The sequence below is a fragment of the Scedosporium apiospermum genome (assembly GCF_000732125.1).
Source record: "Scedosporium apiospermum strain IHEM 14462 chromosome Unknown SEQ_SAPIO_0099, whole genome shotgun sequence".
Taxonomy (NCBI): domain Eukaryota; kingdom Fungi; phylum Ascomycota; class Sordariomycetes; order Microascales; family Microascaceae; genus Scedosporium; species Scedosporium apiospermum.
The window spans coordinates 697,801-718,016 of NW_015971800.1; the positions used below are offsets into that span (position 1 = coordinate 697,801).

Sequence of the window (20,216 nt, forward strand, 5' to 3'; positions counted from 1 at the left end):
GAGTATTAAACAACAATACTATCCACAAATGCATCATGCCCATGCAGTAATTAATACGCTCTTAAAAAAAGAATCCCACGCTCAAACTCCACAAACGGGGTGCACCCCAAACAACCATTAACAAAAGACCCAGCCTCCCACTAACATCCCGCCAGCCCATCTGCGCCCTCTGAAGCTTCACCTCCGCGCCCTTACTCTCCAACAAATCCGCGTCCAAAACCTCGGCGTCGTTCCCCTCGTCGGAGACGCCGAGAATGGCATTGACAGCGAGGCGCGTAGCCTCGTGGCACTTTGCCGCGATCCAGATGAAGGCCACCGTTATGGGGACGCGCTGAAAGGAGAATAGGGCCTGGGATAAGAGGGAAGAGGGGACTTTACGCGGCCAGATGGTGAGGAGGCGGGTGCCGCTGTCTATGAGCCACACGTGGTGGTGGAGGAGATATAGTTCTAGGGGAATCTTACCCAGGAATGCCGGGAGGGCGAGGTATGGTCCGTTCTGAGTGCTGCGGAGGTATAACACGCAGAGAATCGGAATCCACGAGAGGAAAAGGTGGCAGTTTTCGTAGGTATCTCGGTACCGAATTACCACGTCCGACAAGAGGATGAAGCCCACCAGGCCGAGGACGGCGGCCGTAAAGACGGTAAATATCTTCTTGGCTAATTTTCCGTTTTCAAACCGGGAGTGTCCATGGCCGGATATGGCGATGATTACGTCGTCGAGAAATGCAGAGAAGGAATCCGAAGGGGGCGCATGGTGGAAGCTAGGTGGCGGTGAAAACTCGCGGTTCCGGAGTTGCGCGGCGCGGTGGACGACGCCGGCGGAGATGATGCCAATGAATGGGGTTATGCTGTCGAATGCTAGTTCTCGGGCCATTCTGCCTCCGTCCCAGGAGGTGCCTAAGATTATGTTTGCGAGGCTCAAGAGGGTTTCGAGAAGGCCAAGGTGTAGGAATGCTACGTTCACGAAGAGCGCGCCGGCGGCGGTTTTGAGGAAGAGGGAGAGGAGATCCTCGTTGGAATGTTTATGGGAGGCGATGATCGTGAAGGTAGTCAGGAACCAGAACGAAATGAGCGGGGCGAAATAATATGTTGTCCATGGCGTGGAAAGAGTAAAAGCGAGGAGGCAGCTCATGAGGTTGAGCCGGAGCAATACAGTCGCAACTCTGCGAAGCGAGTAGTCATTTGTCGTCAGGAAGTAAGTCGCGTGGCCGTACGCAGAGAGGAAAATATATCCGGCGATGGCAAGGCGGAAGACTTTGTAGGCACCTAGACTCGAGTCTCCGTCCTGCTGGCTGTAGAGCAGGATGAGGGCCTGTAGTATTCCCTTGAACTCATCCGAGTATTCGCGCGCTAGCGCAGGCGGGTTCTTTGTCGACGGTCTCTGTTGTTGACGGGGTGTAAGTGTCATGAACGCAAGAACAATGAATCCGATGAATCTCCAGATAAACTGCGTCGAGTCCCATACACGATTCACGCCAGTGAACATGTGTGTCCTATCGGCCAGGTAGCTCAGCATCGCCGCCAGAGAAAGTGGCGCAACCAGCATCCACACCCAGTTATCCGTTACGGTCTCACCCCGTGCCTTTATCAAAGCTATAGGCGTCGCAACAATCCCAATAAGCAAAATGGCAATCTGTACAAAATTGGGCCTAGCTGTCGCCCGGCAAGCGAGCGGTTTGGCTCCCGCGACGTCGGCAGGAAGACCAGCGTTACACCGCACATTCAACAAGACGTTGACGGCTCTCTCCCGTACATCCTTGGTGACATGGACTCCATTGACGTTATATGCATCCTCATTACCCTCGGTCATCTGGTTAAACCCCCACGGGATATGCGACTGCGCCGATCCGGGAAGGCTTCGCAAGTAGCCGTTCATCGCGTGAAACTTTTCGGGGGTCATGGTCTGCTTCCGGGACGGCGTCAACCTTTTATAAAACGGCGTCGGAGCCGGAACAACGACCAATTGATTTGGAATAGACGCAAAGGAATGTGGCTGCGCGGCCAACCAAGGCGCCGAAGCTGGATAGAGCTCCCCATTCAGGTAAGGCAACAAAGGGTCGACGCCCGCCCGGAAGAGATCCATGTACTCCGCGCCTCCATGTCGCGTCGCCCACAACCCCGGCGACCCAACCGCCAACAGTGCTGGCGCATCCTTCCGCGCATCCTTGCGCTTCGTCCCGCCAGCATGTGGTTTGAAGGGCACCAGCTCGCGCGCAAACGACGTCGAGTTCAGCCACGGATCCCAGATGTACTCGAGCCTCACGCCCTCGGCTTCGAGGGACAGGTTCGTCTCTTTGTCTTCGGAGAGGTGGAAATCTAGCGTCGCCAGTTCCTGCTTAAAGTGGTCGAGGTGGTTGGCGGCTGCCCAGTAGAGCTGACGCATCCAAGAGTCGCCTACGAAAATGATGCGCCGGCCTCGGAGACATGAGACTGTGTCGTCGCGAGAGTATTCGTGTAAGGTGCCGTCGTCAGGGGTCCAGTGGAGAAAGGGTCGCTTTGGGTCGGGACTAGTCGCCCAGGAGCCAGAATGAAGAATTGACTTGCATTTGTATGCGTCATGGCGCGCTAGAGGCAAGACAAAAGGCCAACGGTTAGTGTCACGTTGAAGAAGTCGGTAGTGGTGGTGTTCTAGGTACCCGGGATTAACGGTTTGGGGAATCCCTAGATTGCTCGAGGAAAAATCATTTCAAGACTGGAATTAACTATTAAAAAAAAAAAAAAAAAAAAAAAAAAAAAAAAAAAGGGACAGCTAACCTCGGTGAATATATTGAAAGGTGATTGAAAGTAGGACGAAGCAAATCGAGACGCGGACGAGAAAGTTGCGCAGAGTCGAGAATCTGGCCAGGCCGAAGTTCGTGTAAGAGGCGACCATGGTCACTATCACTCGCCTCAATCCTACTAGGGAGATGCGGCGCCAGAGTCAAACATTGAAGTGAACACCATGGGGATTAGTCGGAAATACCCATGAGGGCGAACTGTAGCAGGGAAAAGGAGGAGAATAGACACCTCTCCTTCTCCGTGTCAACGACAAGCTGAGAAGGAAATGAGAAAAAAGTGGCACAGAAGCGAGAGAGATGGAGATGTAAGAATGGAAAGAGGTCACGCGAGGAAGAAAGAAGAACGTGAAAATAGAACGAGGACAGGACGGGGTCATTTCCATTCTCCAGGACGCAAGCGAAGGGACCCCAGATGCAAGCCAAGACAAGCGCAGGAGAGAACGGACAAGGAAGTCAAATAAACTACTACATCGAAATGTGCTCGAGGCCTAGAATGTACTAGATGGGAAGTATTATACTATGTTGAGTAGCAATGGTTGAACAGGAGTGTTGCGTGAACGGAGGAGATGCACACCCACACGCGGCAACCGAAATGCCAAGACCGAAAGAAGGAGGCGTACTACCCCATTTTGCAATTGTATCGACTCTTCCTTATCAGACTTGTCTGGGCATTCAACGAGTTGGCGCAATTGGACGGATGCCAAGCATTCATCGAGCAGGGAAACCTTCAACTTGGGTAGTCCTTGATGGTGGTCAGATATCACACATCACTTGATATCGTAGAGCATGCGAGAATGCTTGATCCTTAAAGTGCCGAGAGGACATGTCGATCATGATGCTACGTCAAACCGCTCTGTAGTGTATGTATTCTGTTATTCCAGGACGCCCTTTGTTCCCTTGTATAACAATCGTCGAGGAGCGGGTCGTAATCTGCCATAGTCGAGGAACCCAGCGTTCCAGGAGGGGCAGCTAATTTGTTTTTGGCTGAATGTCACCAGCCTCGTCTGGTCTAAACCAGGTGCAAGCGGGTCGGATCTGGAAGGCCGCCTATCCTGCAACCCTTGCCAAGCCCACCAAACAGACGGGCCATGAAAGGGGGGACTTTCCCCGCGCAGGATGATGGATGGTCCCTCATTCCAATGCGTTCTCGTTCTAAACTGCACGGGTATTATTAGTATTCACACATGAGAGAGTTGAGAGAAATGTGCGATTGAACGCAGAACCATGCGACTTCGGGGTGCCGGGATAAGGTCTGAGTTCCAGTGTCAAGGTATACACGTGTACGACTTGGTCCATTGAGCTTCGGCGTGGTAGTTCAATGATAGGCTTTAGAGATTGTGACGGGAGAAGAGCGGAGCTGTCGGGACGCGTGAGAAAGAGAAACCACCAATGTTGACTCCACGACGTCACCATTGCTGCTTGAAGGACGCCAGTGCGGTGTGAATAACGTTGGTCCATCCTCGTCCGGGTTTCCTAAGACCTGGAATGCCGAAGAATCCGTCTTGGCCTTGGCAGCAGCCTTCGACTGAAATTTCAATGTTGGACAAGGAATCCAAGCCTCAAGCCACAATCGGCAAGCCACGGTATTTCGGACCCGGCAATGATTAGTCATTTGCGCACAATGTTCAATTACTTCGCAAACTGCACAACGTCAAACCACTCCATCCCACAAACAACCTTAGACGCTCAGCCGGACGGTGTCAGATTTCTACTTTGTAATTACACTTCCGTGTGCAGGATGCCTCGTGCAACACATTGCTATCCCAATCCGCATGTCGTCTCACCGACCCTCCCTCGGCTGAAACTTCCGAGTCTCACGGCATCGTCAGAGTGACACCAGCTCGGCCAAACTCGCAAACGAGCAAGCAAATGCCTCATTCATTTTGTGTGGCTATGCCTATACTCCGAAATTGTATACCGTCTCCTGCCTCGCTCGATCAGCTCCGCCATCCCCACTGCTGATCTTGAGCTGGATACGCAAGGCTGGGCTCTGCTTAGCCTCACGTACTAGACAAGAACGAATCCGACGGTGTTTTTTGAGTACGGGACCTTAGCTTGTAAAGTGAAGGCTTCCCGTAATTTATCTGCCGTTACATATGAAGACGAATACCAGTAAAATCCATAATCCGAGAAAACAGTAGTTAGGTGGTGAGGCAGAAGGCCCGATGCCATTGTATTCGCAGTAGCTATGCAAGAAACAGATATGCCGCCCATTTTCATCTAATGTCTTTCCCATACTTCCAAAATATAACGCCCGTAGTCCTATGTTTGTGCCATGATATTCCCGTGAAACCTGTGCCATATATCCCATGCTTGTGAACATATAGTCTCTCTCAAATGGTTTCCTCCACTTCTTGTGCCATTACCGCAGATGCGTCTTCAATATCCCTTGTCTGTCTATGACATCTCCTCTAGACTCCTATCGATCATTGTAATCATCCATCATTTAATTTCGTTTCTTCTTCAAGACTCGACGCTGTTTCTCCTCGAAGTACAAGGGCTAATCGGCTCGTCATCGAGACTCAGCCGCCTCGTCGCACCAAAAGTCATAGTGAACGGCTCAAATATGGCCTGATATTGTAGATTCGTCTCCGTAAAGGGCTTCTCCCTCGGATCCGGTGTCGGACTGCTCGCGGCACCGCTAGGCTTCTTCTCGGCCGTCCTCCGCCGCCAGGAAAAGGCCTTGAGGCGGGAGGATAATCTCGAGGGTGATTCGGGTGCCGAGGCAGCTGTGGAGGTGGATGGCGTCGGACTGGAGGCGGAGAGGATGGAAGGTGCGGAGGAAGAAGATTCGGAGGAGAGACGGGAGCCGGTGAGGGCGCGTTTGAATTTGTCGCGGATGGCCATGGTGGGCGGTGACGAGGAACGAGATGAGGAATTGTTTTTGTGTGGAAGACCTCTTGGCTGACGGAGAGGTGGAAGGTCTGCGAGGAGGTTGGAGGATATAAGAGGTTGTTTCCTTTTATTTGGATGCTGAAAGGCGCTGCGAGAGAAAAGGTTTGTTGATGTGCGTTGTCCTCTCTCTTTTTGGTTCTGTATGAGCTGGTCCTGTGGGTAGGCGTTTGTGTGCTTATGCCGGTATCCGCATGTGTAAGGTCGATCGATGGCTCGGATCTCTATTGACTTGGCCCACCCAACGGTTTGTTTGGAAAAGGGAAAAGAAGTCTAATCCACAAGAACCAGGGGCGTAGTTGAGGCTTGGTCAACTCCTATATATTGATCGTCTTTGGCTACGTGTATAAGGTACGTGTCAGCCAGCTCGGGGTGTGGGCCATTCTTCGGCGTTTTTCAGAACGGCCTCTCCAGGAGGATGGTTGGGGGTGTAGTCTCTTTTAAAGTTTACCCTGGAGGGGAGGGGGCGCGAAGCGGATTTAAATGCGGCGGGGAGTAGGATGAATCCCGCCTCCGAGGATCTCGACCTTCTGAGACCAAGAAGGAAACAAGCGAGGTTTTACGGTTTACGGTGGGAGGAGAATTGATGAACTGGCAGACTGGCTTCCCCACCATTACTACAGGTTAGTTGAGGACGCTGTAATTTCTCAACTCCCCCACTGGTAATAAGTACCAATTGATTGATATTGAGGTACACTATGTGCTGAGAGGCTACTGGACGATGGGGCCTGAGAAGTACCCCGTACACTGGGTGGACACTGAGTGGTACCCGCTGGGCCGGGTTCCAGCGTCCTCAAAGCCGACGGCGCAGCCAATCGGGCCTAAGCAGATGCTCCAGTCGCTGATACTCGGCCTGACCCCCCCCAAGACCCCCCAACTTTCTCCTCCTGTCCTTTGTGTTCTGTTATCTGGACCAGCTACTGCAAACACGATCACGTTGCCATCCCTCGAGCCTTCGGTCAAGAGAGACAAAAGGAGAAAAAAAAATTTTCCGATCGAAAAGATGAAAAAGATCCTGCAAGCCACCTCGATCATGTCCGCGGAGATTAGCCCGATCCCCATTGATCCTCATCGAGTTCCCTATTCCGGACACGCGCGAAGGCTATTGGCCACGCCAAGTTCGCCATTCCCGCTCTCTCGGTCTAGCTTGCGATTCTGCGACTCGTTCTCCATTCGGTCTGCCCGGTAGGGTGCCATGGATCGAAGGAAAAAAGTACGCATAGGCTGCCCCAGGTACATCGAATATTGGAAAGAACGCCTAAAAGTACCGAGAATGGCTTCTTTCTTCGAAGAGGTGTGCCGGCTTCCAGAACTCTTGACCGCCACCCTACTCCTAGAGACACTCCCATTGGACAATATTCAGATGAAGGAGAAGAACGAAAACGCCACCCAACCTAAAAAAAAAAAACTGTATTTTAATCCCTCCATAAGCCGAAGGCAGAACTGCGAACTAGTTCCGCCGCCTGTGATTTGTCCACTTCGTCCGCCAATCCGGGAGCTTGTCGGAAAGGAGAAGGTCAAAACGAATCTGGTACGAGGGCTTCCGTCCTCATCTTTCAGTGTTCTAGAAATGCAACGTCTCTAAGATCTAGCGGCGCCGCTATGTATGCACCCCCCGCCTTCTGACACTGATAATGCCTCGTAGTGTTATCTTGGGGGGTGGCAAATATGCCCGAGGATATCGAAGATTATGGGGTTCCCCGGAAATTCGAAGGACTGAGGTAATAAATTACAGTAATAAATGAGGGTACGCTCCAGTTTACTCGATATCGAGGAATGATTCCGAAAAGATAATATCAATCAACGGATAACCACACTAGTAAACTCCATCAAATAGTTAAACTAGTTTGAAAGAAAACTACAAAAGTACAATCTACGAAGTGACTTTGCAGACACCGGATCCCCCGAACACTAACGAACCAGGCCGAATCCGGCCTCCAAGACCCCGAAAACTCCGACTCTGACGCAAATCATGGATACGCCGTCACCTTTTCTACGCCACCGTGTCACCTCCTTTCACCTCGACACACACTCGCCGCCAAACACCCCAGAACTCCCACACCCTAACCCGCCCACGACCGTAACTCCCCAAGCCAGCGCCGCCGACTCCCACGCAAGTTCGCCGTCCACCAATCGCACTTCGTCTCCTTCCGGGATGACAGCGCGCTCCTCGGCCGCTGGCACATAAGCGTCCTCCGGCGCGGGGGTTGTCGAGACACTCTTGCGCTTCCGAGGTCTCCTACCCCGTTTGCGCGGAGTTGTTGGTGCTGGTGCGTCCTCATCCGTAGTGGGCTGCTCGGCCTTGACTTTCGCGGGCCGACCTCGCCGTCTTTTGGGTTCGGCCGAGGGTGATGGCGTCGGGGGTTCGACCTTGATACTGGCCTCGGCAAGCATCTCTTCGCCGGCCGTAGCATCGTGCGCTACGGCGTGGGCTTCGATTTTTGGGTAGAATGGAACGGCTGACGAGAGAATATCCTCAGCCGTAATAGCCCGGATTGCTGACCATAGTCCGAGACTGAGGGCGGACAGGATTACGTCCCCGCTGGCACGGCTGATGACGGGATGGTGGTACAACGCACCAAAGATCCGGCCAAGGCCGTATGTCGTCCGCTCCCATAGAGCAAGCTTTTCAAGGTCAACGTTCATCATGGCACTATGTCTATGTTGGGAGTCATCCACCACACGAGCTAGTGCCCAGAAGGTTGTCCTGCCGTGGAGGACCAAACTCATCGTCGACAGTAGCCTGAAAAGCGCGGAGAAGGAGTTGTACGCACGGTGAGGATGCGAGTGAAGGGTGCCCCACGATTCGGGAACTATATAAGGCATCAGGATGGGCAAGAAGTCCAGTCCCCTCGTGATCAGTAGTAGACGCGTCGATAAACCCGTGCCAGCTATCGCAGGGGCTAGAAAAATACCCGCTCCGCTTAGTGAGTAGCCGATGAGGAATAGCAGTGGGTGGGGGCACCAGTTGACGGGTTTCGGCGGGAAGATGGAATCGCGGATGCTAATGTATCCCGACGCCGGAATCGTATCATCCGGACGTGAAGGGATCGGCGCTGGCGTCAGGAGCAGTGCGATGTAGAACAAGTTCTGCGCAAAGGAGAGCCCGACGAGATGCGCAAGCCCGAGATACGCCCACGTAAATGGAATATTTCTCCGTCGTCCCTCGATGGATAGAAGAAGGGACCATGGAAGGACAGCAAGATCAAGTTGCTGGCCCCACCAGTGGCGCCTCGCCTTTTCAGCGAGAATCTCGAAAGCATCGAGGTAAACAGGGGTATCAATCAGCCATCGCGACACGTATTTCAAGGTATGATTGTCACGGAAGGGTAGAATGCCATCGTTTCCCCAAAATCTAGGTAGGGACAAGTGAGTGGTGGATTCATAGTTACATGCGGATATGGGGTGAGTCTGCATCGCATACCTAACAGGTAAGGGAATATCGTTCTCTACGGCCCAGACCTTGTAGGAGAGAATTGCATATGTAAAAGTCGTGTACGCGGCATAGGCGAAACTCGCAGCGGCAAGCGCCGCAAAGATGGGCATATGGCGCTGGCGGTGCGATTTCCTCAAACGAGTCTCTTGCGACGGTGGGAGCTCAAGATAGGACCGGTACAAGCTCCTCGACACAGCGAAAGTCAGATAGATGACGAGGATGATATGTCCGGCAGCTATTGCGACAGGCGCGTGCCTCCTGCAAGTGTTTATTTTCCTAATTAGCGATCTTTTGGATGCTCGTGTGCCTGGGGGTAAGCAGGCGATACGTACCGAAGCAAGAGCATCAGTGGCTCGGTATCCACATCCATGTTGACTGCGATCGCTTGTTGATGTTCGGAGGAGATTAATATCTCGTCGACTTGTTATGAAAGGCGATGAAGCGTACGAGTCGTCTAGCATTAGACAGACGAGTACTATTGTCCATCTGGGTAGCGATCATGGAAGAAAAGGTCGAGATGCGGAGATGCTTGAGCTTGGCTGCTCTCCGCGGTAAACAACCCCAGATGATGACATCAACATGCTCCCATCCGCCACTGGTAGCTCCTGCCTCCAGTGCGGTCTTCACCAACTTACTGATGTAGCTTCATCACATGATCAATCATCGAAATCGAATCGACTCAGGGATAAACTGATAAAGTTGCCATAGCACATTTTGTTGTGCAGGTCCAGGGTCTAGTCACGCCAGTTCAGGGACCATGTCTAATTACTTGGAGGATATTCCTCCCCATTGAGAGCTGTCAATTTTAAGCCTGGCTGGATGATAGTTCTCTAGAATGTATGCGACTAGACATGCTTCGATAAGTGCTTCGTTGCAGTTTGGCTGGAATGAGAAGGGATTATTCAAGAAAGAGGCTAATATCGATTGATCTCTGGACTTTCTTTGTCTTGGAAGTTTTGAGCTGTTTCTCTGTTACTCTGAGTGAAAAGAAGAGAGTGCATTGCACCATTTGATCAGTTTCTGCAATGCAAGTGGGCTTTGGGAGCGCGAATCATTGGTCCCCAATTGGCGGGTCGCAAACAATCCCCATTCCACCCACTATTTTATTTATAGCCAGGCCAGGCCAAGATTGTCATGGCGCCAGATAATACGAAGTAGACAGCCGGACACCAACATTCCGACGACATCACCTCCGCAACTACTTCAATCCCGCGATCGCGGCTCTCAACACTGCCCCCAGCAACTCCAGCTTCCCCCTCCGTCCCAATCTAGGCTGCGCCGACCTCACCAAAGATCATGTACCACCTCGCGAAGGGCCTCTACCTTCTCGCGACAAGCAAAGAAGGCAAGAAACACACAGCCCTGCTCTATCACACCCACACACATTCTCTCCCCCGCTAGCAGTCCGCTAACCTCCCAGGCAGAATACTCCGTCATCCTCCTCGGTCTCGACAACGCCGGCAAAACCACCTTCCACGAACAAGTCAAAGCCCTCTTCAACCCCGACCACCCCTCCCCGCGCCTCAAAACCGTCCCCACCGTCGGCCAAAATGTCAGCACCATCACCCTCCCCGACATGTACCTCAAGATCTGGGACGTCGGCGGCCAACTGAGTCTCCGCAAGCTCTGGCAGAGCTACTACTCGTCGTGCCACGCCATCGTATTCATCGTTGACAGCACCGACATTGGCGACGGCGACCTCGATGACGGCGAGGACGACGATGACGAGCGCGGCGAACGTGCCATATCGGGAAGGCTTGAAGAATGTCGGCTTGTGCTGGAAGATGTGCTGCAGAATGAGGAGACGGAGGGCGTTCCGTTGTTGATATTGGCGAATAAGCAGGATAGGGAGGATTGCGTGGAGGTGGTGAGGATAAAAGAAGGATTGGTGAAGAAGGTGTTTGAGGGGGAGAAGGCGTCGAGTATTCGTGATTCTAGGGTGCTTCCTGTTAGTGCGCTGACGGGGGCTGGTGTGAGGGAGGCTGTGGATTGGTTAAGGTCGAGAGTGAAGTGGAATAAGGAGTCGAGACCACCAGTCATGAGGTGATTGTACTGGAGAGGGGAAGGGGATAGCGGATTCCGATCTTGGGTCAGAGATGGAAGTGGTGTTTAGGAGCTTGGTATCTTTCTACATGGCGTTTGGGAACGGTCTTCTTCTTGGCGACGTCGATATGCCGATTTCTATGATTCGGTTTACTGCGTCTCGACTGGTTTGGGATATCAACAGCGTTTTGGCATCGCGTTAGGAGACGTTTGGAGGGCACTCTAGGGTATCTATTCTTGTTTTTATCTCGCCTTCTTCTCCTCCTTCTTTTTCCTTTTTTCTAGAATCATGCAGCTTTTCCCATCCGAAATAAAAAAAAAAAAAAGTCAACATCACAAGATCCAACAACCATCACCTCTCATTCTCCGCCGACAGCTGCGCTATGAGCCCGCCCTTATCTTTCCTCTTCGCATCCTCTGCCAACTTCGCATCCAGCAAGTCCGAAAACTCCCTCACCTTCGCCAACGCCAAATTCCCACACTGCAACAACAAAACCGCCTCAACCGGCGCCCCTCCCAGCTTCGAAACCTGACAAATCTCCCCATGCTTATTCATACCGATCGTACAATTCCCCGTCGCCACCTGCTCCTCCAACCACGTAGCATCGACAAGCATGCCTTTCTCCCCTTCCTCCCCAAAGAAGCTAAACGTCACGCAAAGCGGCGAATGCAACCAGCTCAACGGCACGGGCTCCCTCTCCGCCGCCGTGTATACCGTCACCTCCTCGCCCTCGGTGCTCGAGTCCGGCTTCCGGAAATGGCGCAGCGCTGCCACGACGGCCACGCACGCCGCGTCCACGAGGTTGCCGTCGAGAGAGAGCACGTGCACGTCCGCGCGCAGGGCCCAGCACTTCTTGCCCGCAATGAGGCAGAGGGATTCGATGTCGAGGGCGCCAGAGCGCCGGATCGTCTTTTCAAGGAGACGGGAGAGGAGGACTTCGCGCTCGGTGGGGCGGTTGACTTCGAAGGCTGGGGAGATTAGGGGGCTGAGCTCGGTGGTGATCGTGAAGATGCCGTCGAAGGGTCGGTCTGGGTAGGGGACTGCTACTTCGGCGGAGACTTTGACGAGGACTCTGTGTGGAAAATTGATGTTAGAGAGGATGGCAGATTTTATGGGGATTCTATACATATTATTTCCCCCCAATATCTAGGGAGTCAAAAGAGTCTTGCGCTTACCTCGTCTTTCCGAGCTGGACATCTGCGACGCCATGTTCGTCGCCAAAAGTGAGCTCTAGCGGCCTGTAGTCTTCAAAATTCCTGCCATCGAGGCGCTGCTTCTCCTCAATTGCCTGAAGGACGAAAGCCTTTTCATTCAGCGAAGGCTCTGCTTCGCGCGGCATCTTTACGAACGAAAAGGAAAGCCCAATTCCCGCTTTGCGATCCTCGAACGAAGTCTTGTGTTAAAAGTTGCTGGTCCTGAATTCTATGGTGGGGGTGGTTGGCGGCAGTGTGTGGCGAAATTCTGCCGGGCGGTGAAGATATAATCCCAGCAAGCAAACCAGCATCACGCCTCAGTTTACCAGCACCATCACTTCACCTCCTTCCTACATCCAACACAACCACCGATTCATCCCGACAAACAACAAGATCTACCCAAAATGACTACGGCCCACAGACCCACGTTCGACCCAGTAAGTCCACTTCTTTTGACGATATCTCTCCTAAATTTCAAGTATTCTGCGCAACATTACTAACCGTTCTTCACTTTCCAGGCTCGCGGTCGCGAAGCCCTCCGCGGCTCAACCTACCACCAAATCACCCTCCCCGCCCACCTCCAACTCAAATACCGGAAAGCAGGCCAGGGTGGCTCAGCCTCCGACGCCTCCAAGCGCGACCTCCGCGCTGAGCTCCTCGCCGCCGAAGAAGCCCATTTCGCCAAGAAGAACGGTACCACCCGCCGCGCACCCACCTCACGCTCTCCCTCCCCCTCCGTCGAGGGCGATCTCAAGAGGACCAGGGAGGAACCCGACGAAGAGGAAGAGGAAGAAGACTTGGAAGCCAAGAGGAGGAGGATATTAGCGGAGACGAGAGCCATCGATGCTGACGACAGTGACGAGGAGAGCGACGAGAGTGAGGAGAGTGATAGCGATGACGATTCGGATGCGGAGCTGCAGAGGGAGTTGGAGAGGGTGAGGAGGGAAAAGGCTGAGAGGAGAGCGAGAGAGGAAGAGGAAAGGCAGAGGGAGGAGGAGGAGCAGAAGGAGAGGGATATTGCGTTGGGGAATCCGTTGTTGAATAAGCCGGATTTCAGTATTAAGAGGCGGTGGGACGATGATGTTGTTTTTAAGAATCAGGCGAGGGACACGGATGATCGGGGGAAGAAGAAGGAGTTTGTCAATGTGAGTTACGGCACTTTTTTTTTTTTTTTTTTTTTTTTTTTTTTTTGGTTGCTTGCTGGGCTGGGGATATACGCTAACCTTTTTGCTAGGATATGCTTCGATCTGACTTCCACAGGAGATTCATGAACAAATACGTCAGGTAAACAGGCACGGACGAAGGGACGTTATTGCGAGGCTTTCGGTTACGGTACAATGCATTTCTTTTCCAGACTTGGGTAGGTCTTAGAAACCTCAACCAGGCTCCAGTTATCATGTTAGAAAATAATAACACTGTCGAATATTTTCCCTTTTTTCCCTTCGCTGCCCAGGATCTTGTGTGAGAGTCGCTCCCTCACTTCTCAGCCAGAATATTCCGCTCCAGAGCATCAAAAGCCCCCAAAATATTCCCATACCTCTGAAACAACCCATCCCTAAACCCCTCGTCCACCTTCTGAATCGCCCCCTCCTCCTTCCACCTCTTCCCAATCAACTCATCAAAACTCTCCCCCTCCGCCCTCTCCAGCGCCCACACAGCCTTATACGCGCCCCCCAAAGCGCAAGCATTCCCCCCGACGTCGAGCTTATATACGCCCTCCGCTCCGCCGAGGACCTCACCCATGGTGCGCGCGATGGCGGGGTTTAGGGAGCCGCCGCCGACGAGATACACCCTCCGAGGCTGTGGTGGGAGACCCTCGCGGGGACTGTGGACGAGCTTCTGGGAGCGCATGCGCATGGAGAGGGCCTGCGACTCGACGATGGCTCGGGCGTCCTTTTCGGGGCCCCACCCGTCCTTGTCTTGGAACTCGGAGAGGTCGCTGCCGTCGGCGGCGTTGCAGGTATATCGCCACGTGCCCGCGCGGATGTTGGGCACGATCTCGGGGAGGTAGAAGTACAGGCCGAGCTTGGCCCTGTCGGATTCAGATGCGACATCGAGAGGCGGCGAGTCAAGGACGGCTCTGTTGAAGTTGGCCCACGGGTCGCCGGATTCCGGCTTCGGGAGAGTGTCGCGGACTTTTTCTCGCGCGAGGCCGCCGTTCTTGTAGCAGAGCATGAACATGTATTGACCCGGGGTGGTGGGGTGATTGAAGAAGTGGTAGGCGGGATCGGGCTTGTAGTAGGGCGTGATCATGAGGAACGTGGTCGAGGTGCCGAGGGAGACGATGGCGTCGAGGGGTCGAAGTGGGAGGGCGAGGATGGTGGCCGGGTTGTCGCCTGTGAAGGGTGCGATTTGGCAATCGGCGCCGAAGCCGTACTTGGAGACGAAGTAGTTATCGATGGAACCAATGCTTCCACCGCCATCCTTGCGTACCTCTCCGAGTTTCTGGCGCAGCTCGTCGACGCCGTCCGGGCCGGCTGTGAGCTCTAGGAGGGATTCGTTCCATTTGGCATTGGGAATGTCCCAGAGATTCATGCCGCAGGCATCGCTAATATCCATGGGGGCATACTTGCCGAGAAAGACGGATGCGAGGAAGGACGAAACGAGGGCGATGCGCTCAGTGTTGCCGTACATCTCAGGAAGCTTACGCCTAAGCCGCATAATTTGGGGACCAGTGAAGCGCTACATCGAACCGTTGCAAGTTAGCGTTCTGCCATATTCAAAAAGACAACGTAATAACCAGATCCGCGTCGCAAACATACGTGATGAGCCCCGCTCCCCGTCGCCTCCGCCAGCTTCTCCGAGTCGCCCAGCTTAGCATTATACTGCTCAACCTCCGCATCCGTACTATGATCCTGCCAGTTCGGCGCATACGGATGCGAGAACGAATCCTTGAGCTGCTCAACAAGACTCTTCTCAGCACTAAGGGCGCCGAGCTTTCCCTCGGCACCGCGCGCCCAGTACACGCTCCCGTGCTGCTGGCACGAACCGCTGATGCCCTTGATATTCTCGAGCGAGATCTTCTCCTTGAGACGAACAAGAACAAGGTCGAGAGCCTCGAGCCACATGGCTACGGGGGCGTAGACCTCGCTCTCGGCGGGCACGACGTAGACCCCCTTGGTGATGCCATACTTGGCTCCGAAATCGCCGTCGAAGTCGACCTTGGCTTCGGCGATGACGTGGAGGTCGGATGTGATTACGATGGCTGCGGCATTGTCAGGGTTTTGTTGAACAAAGTCAAAGTCACGTCGAGACTTCATATTCGTAGAAAGACGGACATGGAGAGATGTAAGGCATCACAAGGGGAGTTCGCGTCTACCTTTGAGTTGCTGGGTTGAGAGGTCAAACCCCAGGTACTGCGGACCGGAGGTCATGGTCATTCGGTTCGAGACACAAGGCTACGCAAATTAAAGAAGCGAAAGGATGCACAGAAAGAAGAGATACAATTGGAAACTGGTATCTATGAAGTAGGAAGGAGAAGGATGGCCGAATATACAGACGAGCTCAATATGCCCAATACGACGGGGGAGTATATGCAGGAAGCTGTATGCTCATGTGCTTGATCTTGAGGCTCTGCGCTCAGAGGAGGCGAAAAAGGGCGTGAGGTTTTTTGTCTTTTGTAAAATTGCTCTGCGAAGACGATTTCGATTGCGCCGCTTGACAATGCCAAAAGACCGAGGGGGACATTGAACCATAGCTTAGGGGGAAATAGTGTACAAGTACATGATTTTCTGTCTAGGAAAAGGCGGCAGGAGCGATTCCGGATGAAAAGACTCGAGACACTTGGACCGACCTGGTGGATGTGGGGTCGCCAATCGCCAGAGCCAGAGCCACCAAATGGCGGGGTCATTGATGGATCGGATCGATAATTCGTACGCTTCAGTTCAGCCTTGTCCTTGCAGGGATCCGGTCGCTTGCATTTAGCCTAAAAGCAGAGCCAATGGAGGGGGCAGCCAGGCCAAACCAATGAAAATGAAGGGAAGAAGCGTTGCATCTGGACCGGCGCCACTCTGCGGGCGAACACTGAAAGTTTGGTTTTGAGCGCCACGATCGGAGTGGACCACTAAATCGGCGGACCCTTGCTCTGCACTTGTCGCTATGTCGTCAATGTGGTCCAGCCAGTGTGGTTCCAGAACCCCGAATATATATCGCGCAGGTATATACTTATATATAAGTGTATGTCGTCGTGAAATCGATTGAACGATAGCCATAAGCCAAGATGAGACCAAGACCACGCAGAAGAGTGTTCAAGTGCACAGGGATATCAATGTATAAAACTCAGCTCGACGGCCAGACTGCGGAGGGTGGCGGATTTTTTCAAATCGAACAGGTTGTTATTAAATTCAATGACGTTTCCGAGGCTGCCCATTACTATTACCATTTCCATTCGCATGGCCATTGCTATGGCCATTAGAATGTGAGTGGGAATGGCCCTCATGGTCGTGCTCGTGAGCTTCGGCCTCCTCCTCTTCGGCTGCGTCGGACTCAACAACCTCCGGACTCACCTCGCCCGAAACGAACTCGTCAAATTCTCGGGGAGGGGGCGCGTCACGGGACACGAATCGAACTCGTACCCTCTTTGCACCACGAATATGGGACCCGATTTGCTCACGCACGCCGCTCTCAATCTCTCGGACGTCCTCGACGGTCCATGTTCCGGGAACGGCGAGCTCCAGATCGATCAGGAAGTTTTGGCCCGATTTGGTGCCGGAAATGAGACGAAGCTCGACTTCGTGGCCCTCGGTTATGGAGCCAAGTGCTTTGTTGACTTGGAACTTGACTGATGTCTTGATCTCGTCGTCGAGACCCCGGTCGATGAGTTCGCGGATAGCGGAGATGGTGTTCTCGGCGCCGGCCTTCACAACGAGCATCGAAATTAACAGTCCTCCGACAGGATCAAGCCAAGCGGCGTTCTCGACGAAATTTGCTAGGACGACGGCAAGGAGTGTGACGACACCCGTCCAGCTATCGACACGGTGGTGGATGGCATTCGATGCGAGAACCGAGGAATGGCGTTCGATGGCGACCTTCATGGCTGAAGTGGTTCAAAAAAAAGTTAGCCTCCGGAGAAGACGGAATATACGGGATTTGCAATTTAGAGGAAAGAAAATAAACAGGGAGAGAAACGGAAAGAGAGGCGCTTACTAGCTCGGTACAGCCACTCCTTGAGGAGAATGGTGCCAGCGGCTAGCCATGCCGCATGCATGCTCGGAATACCGCCGTGCGAATGGCCGTGGCTGTGACCGTGATGGATAAGGTCCCCAACGACCGCGGGATCTATGCCGAGTTGCGCGATAAGAGCGAGAGTGCTACTCCAACCCATCATAAGACCGCCTGCGAGCAGCATTCCCGACACACCCAAAGAGCCCAAGCTCTCCACCTTGCCGTAGCCGGAGGGGAATCTCGTCGTAGGGTCTCTCGAGCTCCAGGAAACGGTTGCGAGGGTTAGGACGTCGGAGGCGAGATCGGTGACGCTGTGCCAAGCGTCTGCAATCATGGCATGGGAATGGAACACGTAGCCGCCGATGCCCTTGGCAATTGCCATGGCAAGATTGGAATAAAGCCCTATTCTCGTTATGCGTACGCCGGCATCGCCTTTATTCCTGGAGGTGAGGTAGGCATTGTCGTGATGATGGTGATGGTGGTGACCAATGCCACCGTGCTTGTGGTCATCATGGAGCTTCCGAACACCCATAATGTAAGGGATCAAAGAAAATTGCCTGGGAGACCGCAGCTGCAATGATAATCTTGTTGGCGTTGTGAAAATGAAGGTTTGCGACCGCCTACTACAGTTCAATAAATGTGCAGAAGAAGAAAGAGTCTCAAAACTTCGAGTGTGTTGTGGTTGATGTGTCCTCTTGGGGATAAAAAGGGCGGGTAAGAAGCTCCGAGTGCTTTGGAGGACAGCCAAAATCAGGGTTGGATTGTTTGGAGACGACGTCACGGTCGCAATGTGAGACGAGGGCCGCAGGCGCATGCCCGAGCCAAAACGTCGACTCTGGATCTGACATTGACACTGGCGGACACCCCATCTCAATCTCAAGCTCAAGCCCATGCCGGCACTAGGACCAGGACCGGGACCAGGACCAGGGACAATAACCGGATGAACGCCCCGAATTTGGGGTGGCATCCAAGTGCCAATCCATGCCCGCTGCCTCAAGGGCATTGCCCGGACGCGTGTGCAATTGCTTGTTCCAGATTGCTTGACGCTGCACGCATACGTATGTCTCTCCCAGGGCAATACGGAGAATTATTTTCCTATGCCGAGAGATGTGACGAGGAGGATGACGAAGCAACGGACGAAGCACGGGGTACCGTTAGTAATGGGCAGACACTGTATGGCTGATCCGGTATTCGCCCTTGTTGGAGGGGACAATCAAAGCCTAAAGCGCTGTTTTAGTGTCGAAAATTCAAATTGGGGGTCCGCAGGTCCGCACTCAATGGTGGGTTTCGCTGGTCCTTGCAGTTTGGGGGAATTTTCGGGGCCTCGGATAGGTGGAGGAAAACGGCCGGGGCAGGGTGGGAGTGCCTCAGTGCATCAAGGATGCGTAGTAATCAGTGACGGACTCCAATCTCGAAATTCAATTGTTGATTCAAGCCGATTGACGGCAAATCAGTAATCAAGCGACTCTGACGGGTTGGAAATTTTCAGGGAGAGTGGTAGGTGCACGTGCTTGCGACCTTAGCCAGGCAGTACTTCGTAGAGCCGTACTTGCAGGTCCTCGTTCGCGACGGTAGCCTGGCTTGAGATGATGTGCTGGTTTGCAGGGCGGTTGGTGGGTGTTTCCGGTGTTGAAATTACTGGCGCATTTAGTAACTTTTAGTAATAATGGGGCTCTGACGCGCTTTTTCTCAGGGGAGGCAGTAGCACAACGAGTGACTTGGGTCGGCGATGCATAAAAGGGGACCGGAGAAATCGGAGCGATCGGGAAGAAATAACGCTGCTCTGCCTGTAGTCGCCGTTCATCGCATATAAACTGGGTGGATGTGAGCCTTGGCTGGATATGCAACGGGATTCGAGCCTCGAGGTGAGGGAAGGGCGTACAGGACCAGACTTGAGTCGATGTCACATGCGGAGAGAGAACCAGAGTCCTTCCTTCAGGAGCAAGTGACGACTCAGAGGGAAAAGCTTTGTAGCCTGCTTGTTTTGAGGGATGAAGTTGGTAGAATTTGCCCAGGCACAATAGTTTCAAGAGCTCCGATAATAGGTCCTACATACGCTGGCTCGGGCCTTGGGTTTGGGGCCTGGGCCTGGGAGCAATGGTCTTTAGTATTTACAGCTTGAGTGCACCCCGTAATAAATGGCAGCTCTCCTCCAATCCCAGCTGCTCTCGGCCCCAAAATAGGACGGAATCGCACCACTTTCTCACACTAAGTCACGTGCCTTACAGGGGGAGATGACGACTTCCTTCGCATTTGTCCCTTTGCCAATCTCCCGCCTCGGACTCGCCCAGCCCAGACCGAAGAAGAATTTTAAGGACCGACCGAGAGTGGACAATTGCATCGGGCTCAATTGCGAGCGGCTCGGAGTTTAGCTCGATTCGATTGATGTCCGCCCCCATGTCCGCTCGCTCCTCCTAGACCGGACATAACGTCACAACATTGGACACACTTCTCACCGCTCGACTCTGTCGATCACGACCTTTGTGAGATGTTACAAAGGATGAAAGAACCTGGTTTTAAGAGAGCAAACAGTCCTGCATCTCTTTGGGCGATTATCATTTGAACTCTGGCCTCGGCGAACGTCATTTGCGTTGGTTCAGTTTGGTTCGAATTTCTAGAATACGCACCTGTTGTGATCTTATGCCGGATCTAGTCTTCTAGAGTAACCCTAGGAATAACCCTTTTTAAACGGCAAGCTCTTTCATTCGTCA

At 53.2% G+C, this 20,216-nt stretch overlaps 7 protein-coding genes and 1 pseudogene across 7 annotated transcripts; 2 read left to right on the plus strand and 6 right to left on the minus strand.

The window, feature by feature from the left end:
- Positions 1-61: 61 nt before the first annotated feature.
- Positions 62-2,872, minus strand: SAPIO_CDS5637 (uncharacterized protein; the record flags this gene model as incomplete). Its single annotated transcript, XM_016787924.1, has 2 exons — positions 62-2,565; positions 2,755-2,872. The coding sequence occupies 2 exons, from the start codon at positions 2,870-2,872 to the stop codon at positions 62-64; spliced, it is 2,622 nt and encodes an 873-aa protein (XP_016642239.1).
- Positions 2,873-5,240: 2,368 nt separating this feature from the next.
- On the minus strand, positions 5,241-5,624 carry SAPIO_CDS5638 (annotated as a pseudogene; the record flags this gene model as incomplete).
- A 2,061-nt stretch (positions 5,625-7,685) lies between these two features.
- Positions 7,686-9,475, minus strand: SAPIO_CDS5639 (Uncharacterized protein; the record flags this gene model as incomplete). The annotated part of the gene is made up of 3 exons (XM_016787925.1): positions 7,686-9,024; positions 9,094-9,363; positions 9,438-9,475. The coding sequence occupies 3 exons, from the start codon at positions 9,473-9,475 to the stop codon at positions 7,686-7,688; spliced, it is 1,647 nt and encodes a 548-aa protein (XP_016642240.1).
- Positions 9,476-9,684: 209 nt separating this feature from the next.
- Positions 9,685-11,152, plus strand: SAPIO_CDS5640 (uncharacterized protein; the record flags this gene model as incomplete). The annotated part of the gene is made up of 2 exons (XM_016787926.1): positions 9,685-9,703; positions 10,530-11,152. The coding sequence occupies 2 exons, from the start codon at positions 9,685-9,687 to the stop codon at positions 11,150-11,152; spliced, it is 642 nt and encodes a 213-aa protein (XP_016642241.1).
- Positions 11,153-11,500: 348 nt separating this feature from the next.
- On the minus strand, positions 11,501-12,488 carry SAPIO_CDS5641 (Exosome complex component rrp45; the record flags this gene model as incomplete). The annotated part of the gene is made up of 2 exons (XM_016787927.1): positions 11,501-12,221; positions 12,325-12,488. The coding sequence occupies 2 exons, from the start codon at positions 12,486-12,488 to the stop codon at positions 11,501-11,503; spliced, it is 885 nt and encodes a 294-aa protein (XP_016642242.1).
- A 258-nt stretch (positions 12,489-12,746) lies between these two features.
- Positions 12,747-13,630, plus strand: SAPIO_CDS5642 (Pre-mRNA-splicing factor cwc15; the record flags this gene model as incomplete). Its single annotated transcript, XM_016787928.1, has 3 exons — positions 12,747-12,779; positions 12,861-13,487; positions 13,577-13,630. The coding sequence occupies 3 exons, from the start codon at positions 12,747-12,749 to the stop codon at positions 13,628-13,630; spliced, it is 714 nt and encodes a 237-aa protein (XP_016642243.1).
- A 188-nt stretch (positions 13,631-13,818) lies between these two features.
- SAPIO_CDS5643 (putative D-xylulose kinase A) lies at positions 13,819-15,602 on the minus strand (the record flags this gene model as incomplete). Its single annotated transcript, XM_016787929.1, has 2 exons — positions 13,819-15,024; positions 15,105-15,602. 2 exons carry the CDS (start codon positions 15,600-15,602, stop codon positions 13,819-13,821), a joined length of 1,704 nt encoding a protein of 567 aa, XP_016642244.1.
- Positions 15,603-16,685: 1,083 nt separating this feature from the next.
- Positions 16,686-18,037, minus strand: SAPIO_CDS5644 (Cation efflux family protein; the record flags this gene model as incomplete). Its single annotated transcript, XM_016787930.1, has 2 exons — positions 16,686-17,377; positions 17,488-18,037. 2 exons carry the CDS (start codon positions 18,035-18,037, stop codon positions 16,686-16,688), a joined length of 1,242 nt encoding a protein of 413 aa, XP_016642245.1.
- Positions 18,038-20,216: the final 2,179 nt, after the last annotated feature.